Here is a 24,047-nt window from a genome sequence, read left to right as displayed (position 1 = left end):
AATTCCGTGAACAATTGGTAGGAGTTATAATCACTTAATAATTCATAAACACAATTGACATCAGTGAAATCACCACAATGTCAGCAATATGACACCTACAGTACCAGTCAAAAGTGGACACACCTACTCATTCAAGGGTTTTCCTTTATCTGTACCATTTTCTACATTGAAGAATAATATGAAATAACACATATGGAATCAGGTAGTAACCAAAAAACTGTTAAAACAAATCAAAATATATTTTATATTTCAGATTCTTCAAATAGCCACCATTTGCCTTGATGACAGCTTTGCACACTCTTGGAATTCTCTCAACCAGCTTCATGAGGTAGTCACCTGGAATGCATTTCAATTAACAGGTGTGCCTTATTAAAAGTTCATTTGTGGAATTTCTTTCCTTCTTAATGCGTTTGAGCCAATCAGTTGTGTTGTGACAAGGTAGGTGGGGGTATACAGAAGACAGCCCTATTTGGTAAAAGACCAAGTCCATATTATGGCAAGAACAGCTCAAATAAGCAAAGAGAAATGACAGTCCATCATTACTTTATGACATGAAGGTCAGTCAATAGGGAACATTTCAAGAACTTTGAAAGTTTCTTCAAGTGCAGTCGCAAAAACCATCAAGCGCTATGAAACTGGCTCTCATGAGGACTGCCACAGGAATAGAAGACCCAGAGTTACCTCTGCTGCAGAGGATAAGTTCATTAGAGTTACCAGCCTCAGAAATTGCAGCCCAAATAAATGCTTCACAGAGTTCAAGTCACAGACACATCTCAACATCAACTGTTCAGAGAGGACTGTGTGAATCAGGCCTTCATGTTCGAATTGCTGCAAAGAAACCACTACTAAAGGACACCAATAAAAAGAAGAGACTTGCTTGGGCCAAGAAACACGAGCAATGGACATTAGACCGGTGGAAATGTGTCCTTTGGTCTGGAGTCCAAATTTGAGATTTTTGGTTCCAACTGCCGTGTCTTTGTGAGACGTGAATGGATGATCTCCGCATGTGTATTTCCCACTGTAAAGCATAGGAGGAGGAGGTGTTATGGTGTGGGGATGCTTTGCTGGAGACACTGTCTGTGATTAATTTAGAATTCAAGGCACACTTAACCAGCATGGCTGCCACATCATTATACAGTGATATGCCATCCCATCTGGTTTGGGCTAAGTGGGACTATCATTTGTTTTTCAACAGGACATTGACCCAACACACTTCCAGGCTGTGTATGGCCTATTTTACTAAGAAGGAGAGTGATGGAGTGCTGCATCAGATGACCTGGCCTCCACAATCCCCCGACCTCAACCCAATTGAGATGGTTTGGGATGAGTTGGACCACAGAGTGAAGGAAAAGCAGCCAACAAGTGCTTTTAGGCTGTCATTGTAAATAAGAATTTGTTCTTAACTGACTTGCCTAGTTAAATAAAGGTAAAATAAATAAAAATAAATAAATGTTTTATTTCATAGTTTTCACTATTATTCTACAATGTAAAAAATAGTAAAAATAAAGAAAAACCCTTGAATGAGTAGGTGTATACAAACTTTTGACTGGTAGTGTATGTCAATGAAAATTTGCAAATCAACTTGATTGGAGGTACATAACACAATCTCGCCTCTCGTCATGAGCTGTCCGGCCGTTACCAAGACCCACATACCGTATTTTTAACAGGGTCGTTAGCAGTTGAGTTTGAGTATTTCTTGCACCCACCTAGCTCAAATTCTAGACGTTGGAATAAAACGAGACTACAGCGTCCATAAAGTGACCATTGTACTTAAAAAATGCCAGAGATAATTGTTGTAGGTGCAACAGCTTTTTTAAATATGTATAATTAAAAATCGCTCTCACGTGCCCATTTCTGTCCATTAAGAACCAACAATGTGCTACCTTTTTGTAGCATTTCTGACAATGCTGACATCTTTTTCAGCTGAAGCGCAGACGTTCTAAGGGAGCGTTCGTAAATTCACTCTGGCTATCTACTCCGATTTTATAGCACTCTCGTCTGAGTGTGCCAAAGCGCAGAATAACTGATGAATTTACGAAGGCTCAACACCCGTTGAATATGGCCGGTGTCAGAAAACGTTGGCAAAAAAGCGTAATTCAGTTGTTGCCATCAGCACAGTTACAGTCACCAACGCTCTGGATAACATGAAAACAGCCTAACCAACTCTGCTAGCTCGGGTAAAATGGTCAGAGTGAGGTGTTCTCTCATTTGTGTCTTGAAGTAGCTAGCAAGCTTGGGTGCTTGACTGCCGTTGTGAGGTCAGAACGCTTGTTTCAACCCAACTCCTACGCCAGAGCGTCCACAGTGTGTGCTTTAAAAACGCTCTGAATTTACGAACGCCAAGAGCTACAGTAAGATATAGGACACAACTCAAACTGTAGCTGAGAAAACAAATTGCTAGCTACATGTACCCCCAATGCACATTTATACAATGGGTGTATAAATGGATATATACAAAAAAAATGTCCATTAAAAAAAGGTAGAACGAAACGCAGCTAATTTGCAGTCTTTCCAGCTTCAGTTTGAAGTGATTGTGTTACTGTAGCTGTGTTGTTGGCTAGCTCCTCTGAACAACAGTGTGCTTACGAGTGAGCACATTCTCTATGCCAAGCGAAATCGTGCCTCATTAGCTCATTGTTATGGATGTATCCAAATCAATGTCACTAGAAAACAGTTTAAACAAATGCAAATGCAGCTACTGTTGTTAATCTGGCTGCACTTTTTGACGTAACTGTAAATTAGCCGTAGTTGGCTAGCTAGTAAGGAAGGGATAAGAACATTGCCAGCCAGTATGGCAATGGAACATTTAGAACGAACGGCTGGGTTGCGTCCATCGATACAGAACAAAAAGAGTGAACGACTGGGTCGCGTCTCTAGCAACCCTAGATGTGTGTAGGGACTATATCTTGTGGAAGGATGAAATAGTACTAATAAAATTAATCAAAATAAAGTTTGTAATGAAAATATGTAAATCATTATTTGAATATGTTGGTAACCTGTTGTATAAAAGTGATAATGCCCTCGAAGCCGGTGTTTGTTGGATATATTGGCAATATATCCAACAACCACCGGCTTCTCGGGCATTATCACTTACGTAAACAGCGCCTCAGTTGAGCAGTGCACTGTGCAAATGCATGCTTGCTAGCATCAGAAAAACTCACCAGTTTCGAACATTAAGATCAAAGTCCAGTACACTCCTTCTCCTGTCTTGTTGACATTGTAACCCAAGTATATGCTGATCAACAGTACCAAACTAACAACTCTGCCATTTGACCGTTTTGATTGTGTTTATAGCTCCGATCTGGATGCTGGACTAGCCCATGTGTTGGGTATTTGTCAACAACTCTGCAGTGCATGGCCATTCCAGTGGCATGGCGCTAGCAGTAAACCCAGATTATACAAATGTATAGGATGCATAACTCTGCAACGCTTTAGGCTAGAAACAAGCTGTAAAAGCCACAAGAAAGACGTAGCGCTAGTGTATATGGGGACATCTTTGTTTAGTCTCTATTGCTGAGTTATACAACCTTCAAAAGTCAATAATGTTAAACCGTTTTTTTGTTTACTTTCAATGGGAATTGAGTCATGTTACAATGCAAGACTGTCGCAATCAACTGAGTTATTCACCTTCTGAAAACGGCAGACAATTACTTTTGACTATCCATGTAAAATTCTACACATACTTTAATAGTTAGTTCAAAACAGATTTTAGCTATTAGAGGGAAACAACCAGCAGACCAGGGTTTAAACCAGCAACCCTTGCAGTTATGCAAGCACACCACCTGTGCCATTAAGGCCCAGACCTTTGACAGAGGCTAAAATAAAGGTTACAATAGCACTGCTAATGACTTTTGGTTGCTTAAATGTTTTAAATAAAATCGGGCTTTGCATGTGGAAATGTTGTATAATGCACCCAACAGAAAACCATCTTACGGTGTAAAAACAAAAAACTACATTTTAAGTGAGAAGTGGGCATTGGTCTGAAGAAAATTCACATGAGCACCACAATGCCTACTCCATGCCTACTTATTTTCACTTAAAACTTAAGTTTTATGTTTTTAATAAAATATTTTTGGGGTCAGTATGTGCCCAACATAACAGGTGGTGGTGTGTTGGACACATTCATTCATATATAGAGGTCTATAGAGCCTGTCTGCATTCCTGATTTCTGCAACCGTTAGCTTACCTGTGTAATATTGACATAAGCTCAGAAACACTTGTTTCAATTGCTGTGCTGATCAACTGGCAGTTCATTACCTCTGCCAAATGAATATGTAGTTGTGTGTATTTGTATCTCTTTTTGCAATAAACATGGTGAAACTACAACACACATAATAGGCCTACATCAAAAAATACCTACAGCCTAATGATATGAGTCTTTCTATAAATAAAGGGGCCAATGTGTGACATCAGGGTCAAAATGGTTGGATATACATTTAAATAAGATTCTTGCAGCTTCACATGTTTATTTACAGGAATAAAAGTCTAGGTAGGCACAATGAGACCATAACTCCAACTAGAAATGTCACAAGAAACACGGACACCACATGTTTCTTTGTCATACCTAGTTGCCAGGTCCTTTTGTGCTTTAGTCAACTTCTCTATCATTTATAGCCATGCTAAACATTCCTGAAGAATGAAAAAAGCATTTCTATACGTTTTAATAATTTATATAATACAATGGGTTCTGTCAACAAAATCATTGACAATAATAACCAATAATAAAATCATTATAAAATCAGTAAACTCTTCAAGCATTGTGTGTGTGTAATAGTGTCTGAAAACTAGCCGTCAAATTATTGTTTCCTCTGGCCTCGTTTCCCAGACTCCTTGCCTCTCCTTGAAAGTGCATTGTAGCCTGAGGGGAGGAACCTTCACACCTCTCCCCCAATGTGCTTTGAGAGAGAGATCATGAATGGGGGAAACAAGGGGAGAATCTCAATTGCATTTCCTTGATTCCTCATGTCCTTTCTCCTCGCCTCCTTCTCAAAACCCATTGGATAAGAAGGTGAGAGGGAAAGGACCTCTGACCTTCACATTCAATGGATTTTGAGAAGGAGATGAGTAGAGAGGATGTGACGAATCAAGGAAATGCAATTGAGATTCTCCCAAGAACAGCGGAAGCAAGTATTTAACAGCTATTAAAGCCCCCATGCAGTTTTTGTAATTTCATGTTTAAATCATCACTGTATGTCTAATAAATCCCTGTGTGTTTATTTAATGAAAATAACTCCCTGAGCTGAGCCTCCTTTGGCCCTTGAAATGCTCAGTCTGATCGTGTGGGCGTTAGGAAACTAATTTGAAGATATTTACACACACAGCCCTGATCTGCTGATAGGATGGTCTAGAGCCCACCCCCTTACCCAGATGAACAGTCATTGGTCTATCACATTGTGACATCATGATGTGGGTCAAAAGTTCCATCCCACCTGAACAGGCTGAAATTCCAGGCATTTTTTCCCCAAACAGCGTTTACACAAAAAGGACATAATATTCACAATTTCAGAGTGTTATTTGGACCTCACAGTAGGGTCAGGACAATACCAGTATCACAAATCAAGTTAACTGCACTGCCCCTTTAACATATTTTAGACAGTGCCAGAAACAACCCCTAGCCCCTACTGCCCAGAGTCTAGACACTTGTGGAGATCTGAGAGGGATTGATGAGTGGTGACATGGTGATAGATCCACCTTACCATCTGAAAGGCTTGGTGGAATTTTAGCGGTATTGCTTTTACCTGTCCAATCCTCTCAGATCTCTACAAAGCCTTGAGGTAGGGGCTGCTTCTGGACAGGGTCCCAAAACCCTACGGGTGTGTGGTGGACGTACTACAGCACGACTCAAGGCATTGGTTGGATGTTTCATTCCATTGCTATACACACACATGGATTTGCGCAGGTGTAAGCTGGACACACCCACGGCCCCCTATCAGGCTGATCAGACAGTTCTGGGTAGCTGAAGACCTGCTGTAAACAGTGAAAGGATATATTTACATGTCTACTATTCACATCCTTGCTTTATTCCAGCTAGTTAGATGTGCAACGACTGACTAACTATGAGCTTTTTGGCCATCAAGGAAAAGGCTATGTCTGGCGCAAACCCAACACCTCTCATCACCCCGAGAACACCATCCCCACAGTGAAGCATGGTGGTGGCAGCGTCATGCTGTGGGGATGTTTTTCCATTGGCAGGGACTGGGAAACTGGTCAGAATTGAAGGAATGATGGATGGCGCTAAATACAGGGAAATTCTTGAGGGAAACCTGTTTCAGTCTTCCAGAGATTTGAGACTGGGACGGAGGTTCACCTTCCAGCAGGACAATGACCCTAAGGTCGCAGAGATAAAATGTAGCATAGTTTTGTTTGATAAAAATCTATTTTTATATTCAAATGTAGGAACTGGGTTCTACAGTTCGAACCCCTGCTGTCTCTGGCTCCACACCCACCCCGCCTGGCCATCTAGATGTGTGAAGGTTAGTGTATAAGCTAATGATCCATCATGTATGACATTCCTGGGAGTGTGTAAACTTACATTTTGTATTACCATATCATTTTTGTATGTTCTCTATAGTTATGTACTTGAAAATGTATCAATTGACCAATTCGGCATATTTGGGCAGACTTGATACAAAATAGTCCAGTATTGCAATGCTTCACTGGATCAATCTGAAACTTTGCACACACATTGCTGCCATCTAGTGGCCAAAATCTAAATTGTGCCTAAACTGCAATATTATATTGTGGCCTTTCTCTTGCATTTCAAATATGATGGAACAAAACAAATAATAGAAAACGCATGTTTTTTGTTTGTATTATCTTTTACCGGATCTAATGTGTTATATTCTCCTACATTAATTTCACATTTCCACAAACTTCAAAGTGTTTCCTTTCAAATGGTATCAAGAACATGCATATCCTTGCTTCAGGTCCTGAGCTACAGGCAGTTAGATTTGGTTATGTCATTTTAGGCGAAAATTGAAAAAAAGGGTCCGATCCTTAAGAGGTTAAAACAGTTCGAGTTTAATGGCTGTGATAGGAGAAAACTGAGGATGGATCAACAACATTGCAGTTACTCCATAATAATAACCTAATTGACAGAGTGAAAATCAGGAAGCCTGTACAGAACCAAAAAAATCCAAAACATGCATCCTGTTTGCAACAAGGCACTAAAGTAATACTGCAAAAAATAGGGCAAAGAAATTAACTTTATGTCCTGAATACAAAGTGTTATGTTTGGGGCAAATCCAATAAAACGCATTACTGAGTACCACTCTCCATATTTTCAAGCATAGTGGTGGCTGCATCATGTTATGGGTATGCTTGTATTATTTAAGGACTAGGGAGTTTTTCAGGATAAAGAAATTAACAGAATGGTAGAGGGAAACCTGGTTCAGTCTGCTTTAGCAAAATCCTAGAGGGAAACCTGGTTCAGTCTGCTTTCCACCAGACACTGGGAGATGAATTTACCTTTCAGCAGAACAATAAAACACAAGGCCAAATCTACACTGGAATTGCTTACCAAGAAGACAACGAATATTCCTGAGTGTCCGAGTTATAGTTTGAAAAATGTATAGGATAAGAGCATCTGCTAAATGACTAAAATGCAAAAATGTTAAATCTGCTTGAAAATCTAAAGAACGACCTGAAAATGGTTGTCTAGCAATGATCAACAATCAATTTCACAGAGCTTGAATAATTTTGAAAATAATTTTGGGCAAATGTTGCACAATCCAGGTGTGGAAAGCGCTTAGAGACTTACAACTGTAATCGCTGCCAAAGGTGCTTCTACAAAGTATTGACTCAGGGGTGTGTATACTTATGCAAATGAGATACTCATGTATTTAATTTTCAATACATTTGCAAACATTCCTAAAAACATGTTTTTACTTTGACATTATGGGATATTGTGTGTAGATGGGTGAAAAACATGTAATCCATTTTTAATTCAGGCTGTAACACAACAAAATGTGGAATAAGTCAAGGGGTATGAATACTTTCTGAAGGCACACATTATTTTAATAGCAGGACACTGTAAAGTCCATTATTCCTCTGGAGTATTAATTAGGCTGTTTGAGAAGGTTTGAATCCTAAGCAACCTACATACACATTGTTTGAAGTACAATAGACCAACATACAGTGGGGAAAAAAAGTATTTAGTCAGCCACCAATTGTGCAAGTTCTCCCACTTAAAAAAGATGAGAGAGGCCTGTAATTTTCATCATAGGTACACGTCAACTATGACAGACAAAATGAGGAAAAAAATTCCAGAAAATCACATTGTAGGATTTTTAATGAATTTATTTGCAAACTATGGTGGAAAATAGGTATTTGGTCACCTACAAACAAGCAAGATTTTTGGCTCTCACAGACCTGTAACAACTTCTTTAAGAGGCTCCTCTGTCCTCCACTCGTTACCTGTATTAATGGCACCTGTTTGAACTTGTTATCAGTATAAAAGACACCTATCCACAACCTCAAACAGTCACACTCCAAACTCCACTATGGCCAAGACCAAAGAGCTGTCAAAGGACACCAGAAACAAAATTGTAGACCTGCACCAGGCTGGGAAGACTGAATCTGCATTAGGTAAGCAGCTTGGTTTGAAGAAATCAACTGTGGGAGCAATTATTAGGAAATGGAAGACATACAAGACCACTGATAATCTCCCTCGATCTGGGGCTCCACGCAAGATCTCACCCCGTGGGGTCAAAATGATCACAAGAACGGTGAGCAAAAATCCCAGAACCACACGGGGGGACCTAGTGAATGACCTGCAGAGAGCTGGGACCAAAGTAACAAAGCCTACCATCAGTAACACACTACGCCGCCAGGGATTCAAATCCTGCAGTGCCAGACGTGTCCCCCTGCTTAAGCCAGTACATGTCCAGGCCCGTCTGAAGTTTGCTAGAGTGCATTTGGATGATCCAGAAGAGGATTGGGAGAATGTCATATGGTCAGATGAAACCAAAATATAACTTTTTGGTAAAAACTCAACTCGTCGTGTTTGGAGGACAAAGAATGCTGAGTTGCATCCAAAGAACACCATACCTAATGTGAAGCATGGGGGTGGAAACATCATGCTTTGGGGCTGTTTTTTTGCAAAGGGACCAGGACGACTGATCCGTGTAAAGGAAAGAATGAATGGGGCCATGTATCGTGAGATTTTGAGTGAAAACCTCCTTCCATCAGCAAGGGCATTGAAGATGAAACGTGGCTGGGTCTTTCAGCATGACAATGATCCCAAACACACCGCCCGGGCAACGAAGGAGTGGCTTCGTAAGAAGCATTTCAAGGTCCTGGAGTGGCCTAGCCAGTCTCCAGATCTCAACCCCATAGAAAATCTTTGGAGGGAGTTGAAAGTCCGTGTTGCCCAGCGACAGCCCCAAAACATCACTGCTCTAGAGGAGATCTGCATGGAGGAATGGGCCAAAATACCAGCAACAGTGTTTGAAAACCTTGTGAAGACTTACAGAAAATATTTGACCTGTGTCATTGCCAACAAAGGGTATATAACAAAGTATTGAGAAACTTTTGTTATTGACCAAATACTTATTTTCCACCATAATTAAAAAATAAATTCATTAAAAATCCTACAATGTGATTTTCTGGAAACAAAATTCTCATTTTGTCTGTCATAGTTGACGTGTACCTACGATGAAAATTACAGGCCTCTCTCATCTTTTTAAGTGGGAGAACTTGCACAATTGGTGGCTGACTAAATACTTTTTTCCCCCACTGTAGCTACTATAGTAGGTCAAAGCTGTGTGATTGAAAACCTTGATAGAGCATGGGTGGGGTAGGCATTGTGGTGCTCATGTGAATTTCTTTTATTTTTCAGCTTCATATCAATGCCTACTTCTCACTTAAAACATTGTTTTTTGTTTTTAATAACTAAATTGGTAGGGGTACCTTTACGGTCTGTGTACTTTTTGGCCAATGGATTTCCGAGTTAAAACTGACAACGTGAAACCGGCAGTTGTTTTATTTTTTCCCCCAAAGCATAAACAAACAAAAAAACTTCTATTTTCTCAAGTGGGTGGATTTAAATGTGAAATGCCTGTCATTTGCCAAATGCACAACCAACACTTCCTGTCCCTTCAAAATAGAAGTGCACCCTTCTAACTTCATTATATTCATCTACTATCTATTAAATTATCAATTAATAGCTACTTCGTAATCTATTAATGTCAAGAGTAAAATTTCTCAATTTCTATTTTAGATTTAAGAAAAGAGTATCACAACAATGATAGTGTTTATTAAATTAACTGATTTTACTGTAAATGGTTAGCTAACTGATAGTGAATTCGGAAAGTATTCAGACCCCTGCCCTTTTTCCACATTTTGTTATGATACAGGCTTTTCTAAAATGTATTAAAAAAAACATCAATCTACACACAATACACCATAATGACAAAGCAAAAACAGGTTTAGACATTTTGCACATTTATAAAAAAAACACAACTGAAAGATAACATTGACATAAGTATTCAGACCCTTTGCTATGAGACTCGAAATTGAGCTCAGGTGCATCCTGATTCCATTGATCATCCTTGAGATGTTTCTACAATTTCATTGGAGTCCACCTGTGGTAAATTCAATTGATTGGACATGATTTGGAAAGGCACACACCTGTCTCTCTAAGGTCCCACAGTTGACAGTGCATGTCAGAGAAAAAACCAAGCCATGAGGTCGAAGGAATTGTCCGTAGAGCTCCGAGACAGGATTATGTCGAGGCACAGATCTGGGGAAGGGTACCAAAAAATTTCTGCAGCATTGAAGGTCCCCACGAACACTGTGGCCTTCATCATTCTTAAATGGAAGAAGTTTAGAGCCACCAAGACTCTTCCTAGAGCTGGCCGCCCGGCCAAACTGAGAAATCGGGGGAGAAGGGCCTTGGTCAGGGAGGTGACCAAGAACCCGATGGTCACTCTGATAGAGCTCCTCTGTGGAGATGGGAGAACCTACCAGAAGGACAACCATCTCTGCAGCACTCCACCAATCAGTCCTTTATGGTAGAGTGGCCAGACGGAAGCCACTCCTCAGTGAAAGGCACATAACAGCCCACTTGGAGTTTGCCAAAATGCATCTAAAGGACTCTTAGACCATGAGAAACAAGATTATCTGGTCTGATGAAACCAAGATTGAACTCTTTGGCCTGAATGCCAAGCGCCACGTCTGGAGGAAACCTGCCACCATCCCTACGGTGAAGCATGGTGGTGGCAGCATCATGCTGTGGGGATGTTTTTCAGCAGCAGGAACTGGGAGACTAGTCAGGATCGAGGGAAAGATGAACGGCGCAAAGAACAGAGAGATCCTTGATGAAAACCTGCTCCAGAGCGCTCAGGACCTCAGACTGGGGCGAAGGTTCACCTTCCAACAGGACAATGACCCTAAGCACACAGCCAAGAAAAAGCAGGAGTGGCTTCGGGACAAGTCTCTGAATGTCCTTGAGTGGCCCAGCCAGAGCCTGATCTAACATCTCCGGAGAGACCTGAAAATAGCTGTGCAGTGACGCTCCCCATCCAACCTGACAGAGCTTTAGAGGATCTGCAGAGAAGAAATGGGAGAAACTCCCCAAATACGTGTGCCAAGCTTGTAGCGTCATACCCAAGAAGGCTGTAATCGCTGACAAAGGTGCTTCAAGAAAGTACTTCGTAAAGGGTCTGAATACTAATGTGAATGTGATATTTCAGTATTGCTATTACAGCACTGAGGAGGGGTCCACTAATTGAGTAATTATATGAAAATGCCCATTTAGTGAATTATTTTGGCAATTATTTATCTTTATATTGAATTGTTGTGTCCATGTATGATACTTTATTATAGGGAATATCATGGAACTATATACAGCGGGGAGAACAAGTATTTGAAACACTGCCGATTTTGCAGGTTTTCCTACTTACAAAGCATGTAGAGGTCTGTAATTTTTATCATAGGTACACTTCAACTGTGAGAGACGGAATCTAAAACAACAATCCAGAAAATCACATTGTATGATTTTTAAGTAATTAATTTGCATTTTATTGCATGACATAAGTATTTGATACAGTGGGGGAAAAAAGTATTTAGTCAGCCACCAATTGTGCAAGTTCTCCCACTTAAAAAGATGAGGCCTGTAATTTTCATCATAGGTACACGTCAACTATGACAGACAAAATGAGATTTTTTTCCCCAGAAGATCACATTGTAGGATTTTTTTATGAATTTATTTGTAAATTAAATTTGTAAATTTATATATAAATTATGGTGGAAAATAAGTATTTGGTCAATAACAAAAGTTTCTCAATACTTTGTTATATACCCTTTGTTGGCAATGACACAGGTCAAACGTTTTCTGTAAGTCTTCACAAGGTTTTCACACACTGTTGCTGGTATTTTGGCCCATTCCTCCATGCAGATCTCCTCTAGAGCAGTGATGTTTTGGGGCTGTCGCTGGGCAACACGGACTTTCAACTCCCTCCAAAGATTTTCTATGGGGTTGAGATCTGGAGACTGGCTAGTCCACTCCAGGACCTTGAAATGACTAGATAAGATAATTGTATCGAGTCCCTTTTTGACATGCTGGGGATTACTCTGACCTCTCGAAATAACTGTTAAATGTATCTAAGTGCCAGACGAGAACGCATCTACATATAGTCACTCAGTGATTATGTGCATCAAGGCATTATTCCACGGGGACAGTAAACAGATGATTTCTGCCAGCGCTGGTGTGCCATCCTGAACAAATGTTCTATTGATTTAATGACAATAAATTGTTGACCAGTTGAAAAATGATTTTATTGAAATGGATAACACGATTGAAGAGAAAACGCACAGCTTTGCAAGGAGCTGTTATTAATGATGATGGCATATTTAATGAACTGATGAAAACTAACCAAGCGCTCCAGGACCAGCTTAAAATCAAGAAATTCAAACAAGACAAGGCCGAGGACAAAGTCTACTTCTGGAGAAACCCTGACAAAAGAGGTCCTGCTCCTCCTCTCCATGGCAGACGCAGGAGGGAGTCCGCTTACTTCTATCCACTCCTGTCTGACCAACGCTCTACAACCAGCACCTCATCCGCTCCCAGTGCCAGTTTTTTATCCAACGAGAGACTGGGCCAACGGAAGCGCGGAGGTGGCCGCGGTCACGTGTACCGACGAAATGCCGTACCCGACGGGGTAAGAAGAAACGACTACCAGAGGCAGAGGTGACCATTCAGATGGTCCCAGAACCCACGGGACTGAGTGTCTAATTTATCAAGCAAGATATTGAGCCCTACTCATGTCTCCTTGCTTAATAAAGGGTTATCTTTTGTGCCTACAACTCAGTGCAACGAGTTTAAGTTTAGAAACATCCGTTTAAGGGAATACTTTAACTCCCCTAATCATGATATTTCAACTGAACATGTAGGTGGCTCACCTGCACATACTCCGTCTCCTTTTAGAAGTAAGAGTTATTTTGTACCTCCAGCCAATCGCAATCACTCTTGAGACATATTGCAGACTTGTTGAAAAATATGTTGGTAATCTCCTTAAGAACAAACATGAGTACATATCATTCCATAATTTACCTAAGGATGAAAAACAAGTTTTGCTTGATTTACAATCCGATACGTCAGTCTTTACCCGCCCTGCTGATGAGGGTGGGTCGGTTGTACTCATGGATAGGGCAGTTTATTTAAATGAGTGTCATAGACAACTGCTTGACAACACCTTTTACAAGAAACTCAGAAGTGACTCCACTTCCCAATTTCAGAACACTATCTTTACTGTGCTAGATGGGTATTTAAGTTCTGGTCAAATCACCAAAAAATAATATGACTTTTTGGCTATTCAACACCCTAAAATTGCCACTTTCTATACTTTGCCAAAATTACACAAGAATGTTACAAAACCTCCTGGGCGCCCTATTGTAGCGGGCATTGATTCAGTAACGGCCCCTTTATCGACTTTTGTTGGCTCTTTTATTAGACCACTCGCAGAACAGCTCCCCTCCTTTGCAAAGGACACCAGCAGTATGATCTCTATTATTGAATCTCTTGATCCTCTCCCTGAGAATAATTTGTTAGTTACTTTTGATGTTGAGTTGTTATACACAAATATTCCACACGAGGGCGGTATTGAAGCATGGAACATTTTCTTCTGAAACGTGACCCTAATGAACTACCTTCCAGTGCATGCATTATAACATTGGATGAAATAGTACTCACACACAACTATTTCGTATTTCTAAATTATTTATTTATTCAGACGAAGGGTACTGCTATGGGATCCCCTATGGCTCCTAACTATGCTAATTTGTATGTGGATTACATGGAGAAACAGTCAATTCTCAATCCTCTCAAAAATGTTTTCTTGCCTAACATAATTTTTGGGAAACGGTCCATTTATGATATTTTTGTTCTATGGAGGGGTGATGCAAAACAGCTCCAGGCATTCCATGCTTTTCTTAACTCTTGTTCTGAGCACCTGAGATTTACTATGCAATCTGACACACGTCAAATCAGTTTCCTTGATCTTATGATTTTGTGTGAGGATAATGTTCTATACACTGATCTTTACAGGAAACCGACTGATCGTCACAGTTTGTTGAGGGCTGATAGTTGTCACCCGCTTCCCTTGAAAAACAGTTTGCCCTACAGCCAATTCTGTCGAATCAAAAGAAAGTGCAAAAAACTAAAATCTGATTTCAACAGAAATAAGGCTGAGATGCAAAGACAATTCAAGGAGAGGGGGTACAAAATGGTCAGATTAATAGTGCCATTGAGAAAATCCAAAACTAATCAAGACATGATCTCTTTCAAGGACAGTCTGGCAAAAAGAAACATTCTTGCGTTCTAACTACATGCTATTCAAAGTGCTCTGAACAAATTAAGGGAATCGTTCAAACATTGGCACATTCTAAGATCCGATGACAGTATCCGTAAGGTGTTTTCGGACCCTACCTTGGTCGTATTCTCGCGGGGCAGAAATCTCAGAGATCAATTAGTAAACTCTGATTTACCACCCCTAAATAGCCCTGCACAACGTCTATTTGCGCCTCTACCGGATGGAAACTACAAGTGTAATGGCTGTGCTCAATGCAATGGCACTTACAAATGTAGAACATTCAATCACCCCCAAACAGGGAAACAGATCCCAATCAAAGGTGATATCACATGCTCCACTAAGGCAGTTATTTATCTTATATCTTGTCCTCGTGGTAAGAATTGTGGGTAAAACGAAGCGCAAATTAAAAGTAAGAATCATACCCAGTTGTTGCCCACATTTTGGAAGCTAACTACTATTTCGTCCCTACGTTATATCGGCATCGAACACGTCACCCTCCCTAGGAGAGGGGGTGACCTTGACAATTTATTGTTAAAAACAACTTTAATTTAAAGACCCTTGCTCCCTTCGGTCTCAACGTAGACTATGATCTGAAGCCATTCTTGTGATTATTGTGAGTTTGCTATTCATTGTAAATGTTTCTAGGCCTATGTAGCCAAATTGTATCTATGATCGTATGCTATCCATTCATATGTTCTATTTATATCTGTAAATCTAAACAATAGTGACCCATCCACTTAGCTAGATGTGGCTGGGGGGTGGTTTGTCATTATACCCTAATGAAGACAGCTTGTCTTTCGAAACGTTGGTTATTAGGTTATTAAATGATTGCATCTGAGCTCCTAGAGTGTGACTCTCCTTTCTTTTTCTACTTTCTTCACACGCCATGGTCAATGTGAACCGGAGTGACATGACAACGCTGGTCAAACAAGATGTAGCTATAAACAAAACTGAGTTAAATGGTTCCAGTCTGCCGTGAAGTGTTCATCCATGTATAAGGGTAAGAGTCTAGCTACATTTTCAGATATACATTTTTAATTTAGTCAGAAAGTCATTTTCATTTCAAGTTAAAGCGTACTGTTAGCTAGCTAGTGAACGTTAGCTTGCTGGCTCGCTTGCTAACGTTATGTGTATGATTTGTGTAGTAATATTATTCGAATCAGAAATCCATTTCTAGTTATAGCCTAATGTTAGCTAGCTAACATTGAACCTAGTTGGTTAGCTTTAGCTACCTGCAGATTCATACTACAGTTATGATCATCCGTTTGTATTGGTAGTAGTACGAGTTGGGATTATGCCGGTTCATTGTTTAGCTATCAAGCTACATGTCTAAACAAAAGACTCCACTTTGTCAGATGATTACAGTGAGGGAAAAAAGTATTTGATCGCCTGCTGATTTTGTATGTTTGCCCACTGACAAAGAAATTATCAGTCTATAATTTTAATGGTAGGTTTATTTGAACAGTGAGCGACAGAATAACAACAAAAAACTCCAGAAAAACGCATGTCAAAAATGTTATAAATTGATTTGCATTTTAATGAGGGAAATAAGTATTTGACCCCCTCTCAATCAGAAAGATTTCTGGCTCCCAGGTGTCTTTTATACAGGTAACGAGCTGAGATTAGGAGCACACTCTTGAAGCAATCAATCAATCAGATTCCAAACTCTCCACCATGACCAAGACCAAAGAGCTCTCCAAGGATGTCAGGGACAAGATTGTAGACCTACACAAGGCTGGAATGGGCTACAAGACCATCGCCAAGCAGCTTGGTGAGAAGGTGACAACAGTTGGTGCGATTATTCGCAAATAGAAGAAACACAAAATAACTGTCAATCTCCCTCTGCCTGGGGCTCCATGCAAGATCTCACCTCGTGGAGTTGTAATGATCATGAGAACGGTGAGGAATCAGCCCAGAACTACACGGGAGGATCTTGTCAATGATCTCAAGGCAGCTGGGACCATAGTCACCAAGAAAACAATTGGTAACACACTACGCCGTGAAGGACTGAAATCCTGCAGTGCCCGCAAGGTCCCCCTGCTCAAGAAAGCACATATACAGGCTTGTCTGAAGTTTGCCAATGAACATCTGACTGATTCAGAGGAGAACTGGGTGAAAGTGTTGTGGTCAGATGAGACCAAAATCGAGCTCTTTGGCGTCAACTCAACTCGCCGTGTTTGGAGGAGGAGGAATGCTGCCTATGACCCCAAGAACATCATCCCCACCGTCAAACATGGAGGTGGAAACATTATGCTTTGGGGGTGTTTTTCTGCTAAGGGGACAGGACAACTTCACTGCATCAAAGGGACGATGGACGGGGCCATGTACCGTCATATCTTGGGTGAGAACCTCCTTCCCTCAGCCAGGGCATTGAAAATGGGTCGTGGATGGGTATTCCAGCATGACAATGACCCAAAACACACGGCCAAGGCAACAAAGGAGTGGCTCAAGAAGAAGCACATTAAGGTCCTGGAGTGGCCTAGCCAGTCTCCAGACCTTAATCCCATAGAAAATCTGTGGAGGGAGCTGAAGGTTCGAGTTGCCAAACGTCAGCCTCGAAACCTTAATGACTTGGAGAAGATCTGCAAAGAGGAGTGGGACAAAATCCCTCCTGAGATGTGTGCAAACCTGGTGGCCAACTACAAGAAACATCTGACCTCTGTGATTGCCAACAAGGGTTTTGCCACCAAGTACTAAGTCATGTTTTGCAGAGGGGTCAAATACTTATTTCCCTCATTAAAATGCAAATCAATTTATAACATTTTTGACATGCGTTTTTCTGGATTTTTTGGTTGTTATTCTGTCTCTCACTGTTCAAATAAACCTACCATTAAAATTATAGACTGATCATGTCTTTGTCAGTGGGAAAACGTACAAAATCAGCAGGGGATCAAATACTTTTTTCCCCCTCACGGTACATTACCCATCAAGTTAGCTAGGTGTGTCTGGGGGGGATTACAGCAATCTATTGTATTTCATGAACATGTGTACATGTCTAAACAATAGTGACCCATCCACTTAGCTAGATGTGGCTGGGGGGTGGATATAGCATTTCTTTCACATGACCCATCAATTTAGAAAAGTGTGTTTTGGTTAGCGTCATCTAATAAATATTTTATCTGGACACTTTCTGTTTTTGATATTGCTACTACGCAAGTAACCATTTCAAGTATAATTTACACCTTCTGTATCCTGTGCATGTGACAAACTTTGATTTTATTTGATATAGTGTTTGTTTACCAAAGACGGTAATGTTTAGAACATGACCTGTACCAAAGTCAGATTAGGATATAGGCCAAGGACTAGATAAAGTGTATTTTTACCTGGAGTTTTTACTTATTGTAGGCTACTACTTTTACCACTTTTAGTCTTGAAATCTTTGGTTGTTTACTACACTACTCACTCTGTTTAGCACATGGCCTCACATGTGAATCCTTAAAGAGATGTGTGGGGCTTAAGAGGGTGTGAACAATGCTGAATGAGTGTAGACAAAGAAGAGCTCTCCAGTAGGTGTACCAAAACATTCAAGGGCCATTTTCTCAAAAGTGGGGTTACAAGTTTATCAACATTCAAAGCAGAATTACTTTCCCATTGTTCCTGAACTGCAGTGTATGATATACAATTTTCTAGCTCAGTCTCTACTTTTATCCAATGTAAAAAACACCATTTCAAATTTCGCTACATAGGACCGAATCCAGGTGGTGGGTCACATATTAAAAACTGCAAACATTTTCTCTACAGCCATTGGCAAAATGTGTAGAATTGCTGGACTTTAACTCTAAAACGTAAAAAATAAAAAAAGATCTCTGTTGTAAAGAGGGGAGTCACTAAAATGTTTTGTTCACAATGTGTGTGTGGTGGGAGTACGCAGACCCGTGAGCAACTACGGCCCCTCATGATGAGTTCAGATTCTGGTCTACCAAACATATTAAGAAATGACAAAGACAAAGCCAGATGATCATCAACATCATGTGAAGGAGAACATAGCTCAAAAGGTAAGGTGTGTCAATGTTCCAACCAACCCTGTGATGCAAATGCACACACCCACAAAATTCAGTGACCAAAGACAAGCAGCGAGACCAAAGACAGTCTAATCTGAAAGATAATGTATTGTGTGGAACGGGTGCTAACTTATTGCCATAACTGATAGGCCTCCCCACTCCCTGTTGCCTTTGTCCCCCATGTAGCAAATTGTATTGATATCCTCATCTAAAATACCACATTTTTGATCCCCTCCATTTGTCATAAAGAGTTGTAACTCAGTCAGAAGGTAATAATGTCTGAGCAAACATAAATTAATACCTTGTCCCTCCTAGCCTTGAGGAATGGGGGCTAGACAGGTTAGCCTATAATGTATGTCATTTATGAAAAATTTATGCACTCACTAAAACTGTAAGTCGCTCTGGATGAAAGCGTCTGCTAAATGACTAAAATGTAAAATGTAATGATGAGGTGAGATTCCAATTCCAGGGCCATGTTCCTCCTGTGAAAGACAAACCAGGTGGACAATCCTGAATGATAGAAATGGTTTACACAACCTTGCATACGCCCTAGATCCCCTGTCTGCTTCAGGATGCAGACTGTCCAGTTTTTAGATTCCCATGATTCATATCACTATCAGTCTAGTGGTCACATTCCAAACGAATCCTGACACCATCACTGTTTTAGGGAGCTCACAGCTGATACAGTAGTTGCATACCATACCCAAGCTTCCAAGGCCCCCAGGCATAGGGTAGCCTAAGTCCTTATTATTGACCCTGATGACAGAATTCTTGATATCTCCTAGAATGAAAATCTAAGACAATCTGTCATTCCACCATTTGCAAACAAAAGCACAAAAAAAGCAGCTAATGTTGCTTATGTTAGATTAATACCATAGGATGGAGGCCATATCACTGCTTGGTCTCATAGAAATAGTACATTTAAATCCGGGACACTGAAATTCGTTACGTTTGTATGGTTACATAAGACAGAAGGTTACTTAAGACAAAAAAAACAAATGAAGGTGGTTGGTCCTATAACGCGAACGTCTAGCAACCCAAAGGTTGCGTGTTCGAAAATCAGACAACTTTTCTACTACTTATTAGCTACTTTGCAACTACTTAACATGTTAGCTAACCCTTCCCCTAACATGAACCCTTTTCGCTAACCCGTCCCCTAACTTTAACCCTTTTAGCTAACCCTTCCCCTAACCCTTTAACCTGAGTGTATTCACAGGAGGTTGGTGGCACCTTAATTGGGGAGAACGGGCTCGTGGTAATGGCTGGAGCGGAATCAGTGGAATGGTATTAAATTCGTCAAACACATGGTTTGATGCTACTCCATTCTAGCCATTATTATGAGCCGTCCTCACCTCAGCAGCCTCCACTGGAGTGTATATAATTTAATAGCAGATCAATTACTCTAACGCTAACTCACCTTCAGCAACAGTTTCATCAACGGTCACTTGATACCGTCCAATGGTGAAAACCCGTCCAATGAAACTGCCACCGCTGCTGCCTGACCCAATGCCTCCTCCACCCGCTCCAGAAGCAGGCCCGGAACTCACAATTTCCCGGCGTGAATCGAAGAACTTCTTCATTTTCCGGTGGTGATAGCCAAGTGCCGATTGGTTTGCAATCAATACCTATCCACAGAACGCCTAGCTAGCTATCAGATTTTGATAATTGAATGACCGTAGCCAGCGTAGCCAATTTAGGTTAGTTAACAAGTTAGCTATCTTATTGAACAGCCTCCTCGTTAGATTTCCAGGCGCTAGCTAGCTAGCTACCAAGGTGTCACCTGTCATAATAGCTAGCTAGCTAAATAGCCAACTAGCTAGCTAACTCACTATCAACATATGCGTCGACACGGTTTAGCGATGAATAACTGGCTAGTTAAGGTTATTGCTATAACAGTAGCAATGATAATCAGTTAACTAGTGGTAGCAAAAAATCCCTAACTAGCTGGCTTTGACAGTTGCGTTTGCAGCATGCTAAGCTAGCTTCTAGCTATTTACACACGTCACCCATTTTCAGTGTAAAGGCATTTTGCTAGCTATTTCACCCGCTTCTCCAGAGCTCTTGGTGTTAACTCCTGAATCTCCTCCCTGGTTTCTTTTCGATGATTAGTTAGCTACTTTGGTGTCCTAGTAGCTAGCTAGTAATTCACAGCCCGCTTTACTCCCGTTGACAAGAACTGCCTGGGCTCACGGTCGATTACAAAATGTGCAAATCGGCGCGACTGTCTGTCAGATTCGGTAGGCAGTTAGATCAGGCACTGACACCTGAGAGAATATTTGCACCTTCGAAATATCTGAGAAAACCTTTCTATCTTTACTTGGTTCTCCGTCGCAAAGAACCGTGTACTATGCTAAATAAACACAGTCACTAATCTAAGTGACGTTGACCTAAATGAGACCAGGGAACTGTAATTGTAGTCAGCACAATCTGTGTTTGTGGAATCGGCAGTTCACCTTCAAATTAAAGGTCCCCCATTGAAACTGATGCAAACAGTTAACATTTTGGAATCATGACACAATTGGACTAGATAATGCTTGTTTGGAATGTTATATAAATTCAACAAAAGACAATTTGTTAATTTGACAGAATAATTATTTTTTTTTGAAATCGCACTGTGGATGCCCATACGAAAAAAGATTGCAGTCACTGCAGCATAACTGCAGTATGCTGCAAATACTGCGTCCAAAATAACAGCTTTTTTTTACTGCAGTAATTTTGCAGTTAGAGTGCAGTACACTGCAGTTATTCTGCAATTACTGCATCCAAAATACCACAGTCGACTGCAGTTACTGCACTTTTACTGCAGTTTTAAAACTGCAATCTTTTTTTGTAAGGGTGTATTAGATTTCAGAATTGCATTAACATTGCAATGTACAGCCTTACCTATGGATCTTGGGTCCATTAATGGGAAAATCACGTCACAATTTAGTCTATTGTGCATATTGAACATTCATATTGCAATGTTCGGCCTTACCTATGGTTCTTGGGTCCATGAAATGGGGTATCAGCCTACTCAGTGACACTCACAGCACACAACTGTGAAGAGTTTTCACAAATATCAGCATTGTAGCTTTTATTGCTGGATTTATTGAAAAATAAGTCCAGCGTGAATAATTATTATGTAATGAGATATTTCTGACTCTGGACCTGCCAGGGAAACTAACTCTGGACCTGCCAGGGAAACTGATTATGGACCTGCCAGGGAAACTGACTCTAGATCTGACAGAGAAACTGTCTCTGAACCGTACAGCGAAACTGGCTCTGGACCTGACAGGAAAATGACTCTGGACTTGAAACTGGCGGAGAGCTAGGAGAGCGGTAGAGCTCTGGGCCTACTAGAGGAACTGGTAACTCTGAGCCTAGTTAGGTAGGAGCCTGATGGCCCACCTGGGCTAGGGACTGAGGGCTGACTATTACCGGAGACAGCAGACCCAGTATAACTGGAGACTGAGGACCTAGTGCTAGGGACTGAGGGCCGAAGAGGGCTGAGGACTGAGAACCTAGGGAGCTGTGGGCTGACTGTGTCTGGAGACAGCGAGCCTAATGCAGCGAACTTTGGGCCTAGTAGGGCAGGAGGCTCTAAACCTGGCGGGCTAGGCAACTGCCTAACAACTAAGGCAGGGGGCTGCGATCCGCGCAGGGCCAGAGACTGCAGACCTACAGACAGGGCACCTAACTTAGAGCCTGGCAGGGCAGGGGGCTGTAAGCCTGGCAGGCTACGACGCCGCATACTCAATAAGACAGGGGGCTGCAATCCAAGCAGGGTAGGAGACTGCAGACCTGCAGATGGTGCAACTAATTTAGGGCCTAGCATGGCAGGGGGCTCTAAGCCTGGCGGGATAGGACAATGCATACCCAATAAGGTGGGGGTCTGTTATCCATGCAGCGCAGGAGACTGCAGACCTGACGGAGAAGCAAATGTGGGTCCAAGCTGGGTAGGATACCTAGGGCCTGGCAGAGCAGCAAACGTAGGTCAATGACCTGAAGAGAGCTGGGACCACAGTCTCAAAGAAAACCATTAGTAACACACTACACCGTCATGGATTAAAATCCTGCAGCGCACGCAAGGTCCCCCTGCTCAAGCCAGCGCATGTCCAGGCCCATCTGAAGTTTGCCAATGACCATCTGGATGATCCAGAGGAGGAATGGGAGAAGGTCATGTGGTCTGATGAGACAAAAATAGAGCTTTTTGGTCTAAACTCCACTCGCCGTGTTTGGAGGAAGAAGAAGGCCGAGCAGCCGCACACAAGCCTAAGATCACCATGCACAATGCCAAGCGTTGGCTGGAGTGGTGTAAAGCTTGCCACCATTGGACTCTGGAGCAGTGGAAACACGTTCTCTGGAGTGATCAATCACACTTCACCATCTGGCAGTCCGATGGACAAATCTGGGTTTGGCGGATGCCAGGAGAACGCTACCTGCCCGAATGCATAGTGCCAACTGTAAAGTTTGGTGGAGGAGGAATAATGATCTGGGTTTGTTTTTCATGGTTTGGGCTAGGCCCCTTAGTTCCAGTGAAGGGACATTTTAACGCTACAGGATACAATAGCATTCTAGACGTTTCTGTGCTTCTGACTTTGTGGCAACAGTTTGGGAAAGGCCCTTTCCTGTTTCAGCACGACAATGCCCCCGTGCACAAAGTGAGGTCCATACAGATATGGTTTGTCGAGATCGGTGTGGAAGAACTTGACTGGCCTGCACAGAGTCCTGACCTCAAGCCATCGAACACCTTTGGGATGAATTGTAACGCAGACTGCGAACTAGGCATAATCGCCCAACATCAGTGCCCGACCTCACTAATGTTCTTGTGGCTGAATGGAAGCAAGTCCCCGCAGCAATGTTCCAACATCTAGTGGAAAGCCTTCCCAGAAGAGTGGAGGTTGTTATAGCAGCAAAGGGGGGACCAACTCCATATTAATGCCCATGATTTTAGAATGAGATGTTCGACGAGCAGGTGTCCACATACTTTTGGTCATGTAGTTTAATGCTCAATACATTGCATATTAGTCCTCAATATAGTTTTTGCACAGGAAAGAAGTGGAGATAGTTTTCAGGGACCTACCAGATCACAACAAACTGTGAACAGCGAGGGGGAGATATAAAATGATGGTTATGGAGAAACAACCATACGACCGACCACTAGGTGTCATTGAATACCCACAGATCAAATCAAATTGATTTCAACAGTACTTGTTTGCTGCATTGGTGTAAAATGTCACTATTGCACATCATTTGT

General features: G+C 41.5%; 1 protein-coding gene across 5 annotated transcripts in view; it reads right to left on the bottom strand.

Moving 5' to 3' along the window:
- Positions 1 to 21,222, bottom strand: part of LOC121584838 (AP2-associated protein kinase 1) — a 66,555-nt gene extending 45,333 nt beyond the window's left edge. For all 5 annotated transcript variants that reach the window (XM_041900984.1, XM_041900985.1, XM_045225699.1 and 2 more), the window contains exon 1: positions 20,229 to 21,222. In XM_041900984.1, coding sequence (XP_041756918.1) covers positions 20,229 to 20,391 — 163 coding nt within the window. In that variant the 5' untranslated portion in view covers positions 20,392 to 21,222. The remainder of the gene's footprint in view (positions 1 to 20,228) is intronic.
- Between the last annotated feature and the right edge of the window lie 2,825 nt (positions 21,223 to 24,047).

Source organism: Coregonus clupeaformis, chromosome 16 (assembly GCF_020615455.1).
Source record: "Coregonus clupeaformis isolate EN_2021a chromosome 16, ASM2061545v1, whole genome shotgun sequence".
NCBI classification, from domain to species: domain Eukaryota; kingdom Metazoa; phylum Chordata; class Actinopteri; order Salmoniformes; family Salmonidae; genus Coregonus; species Coregonus clupeaformis.
This window is presented reverse-complemented; position numbering and strand designations above follow the sequence as displayed.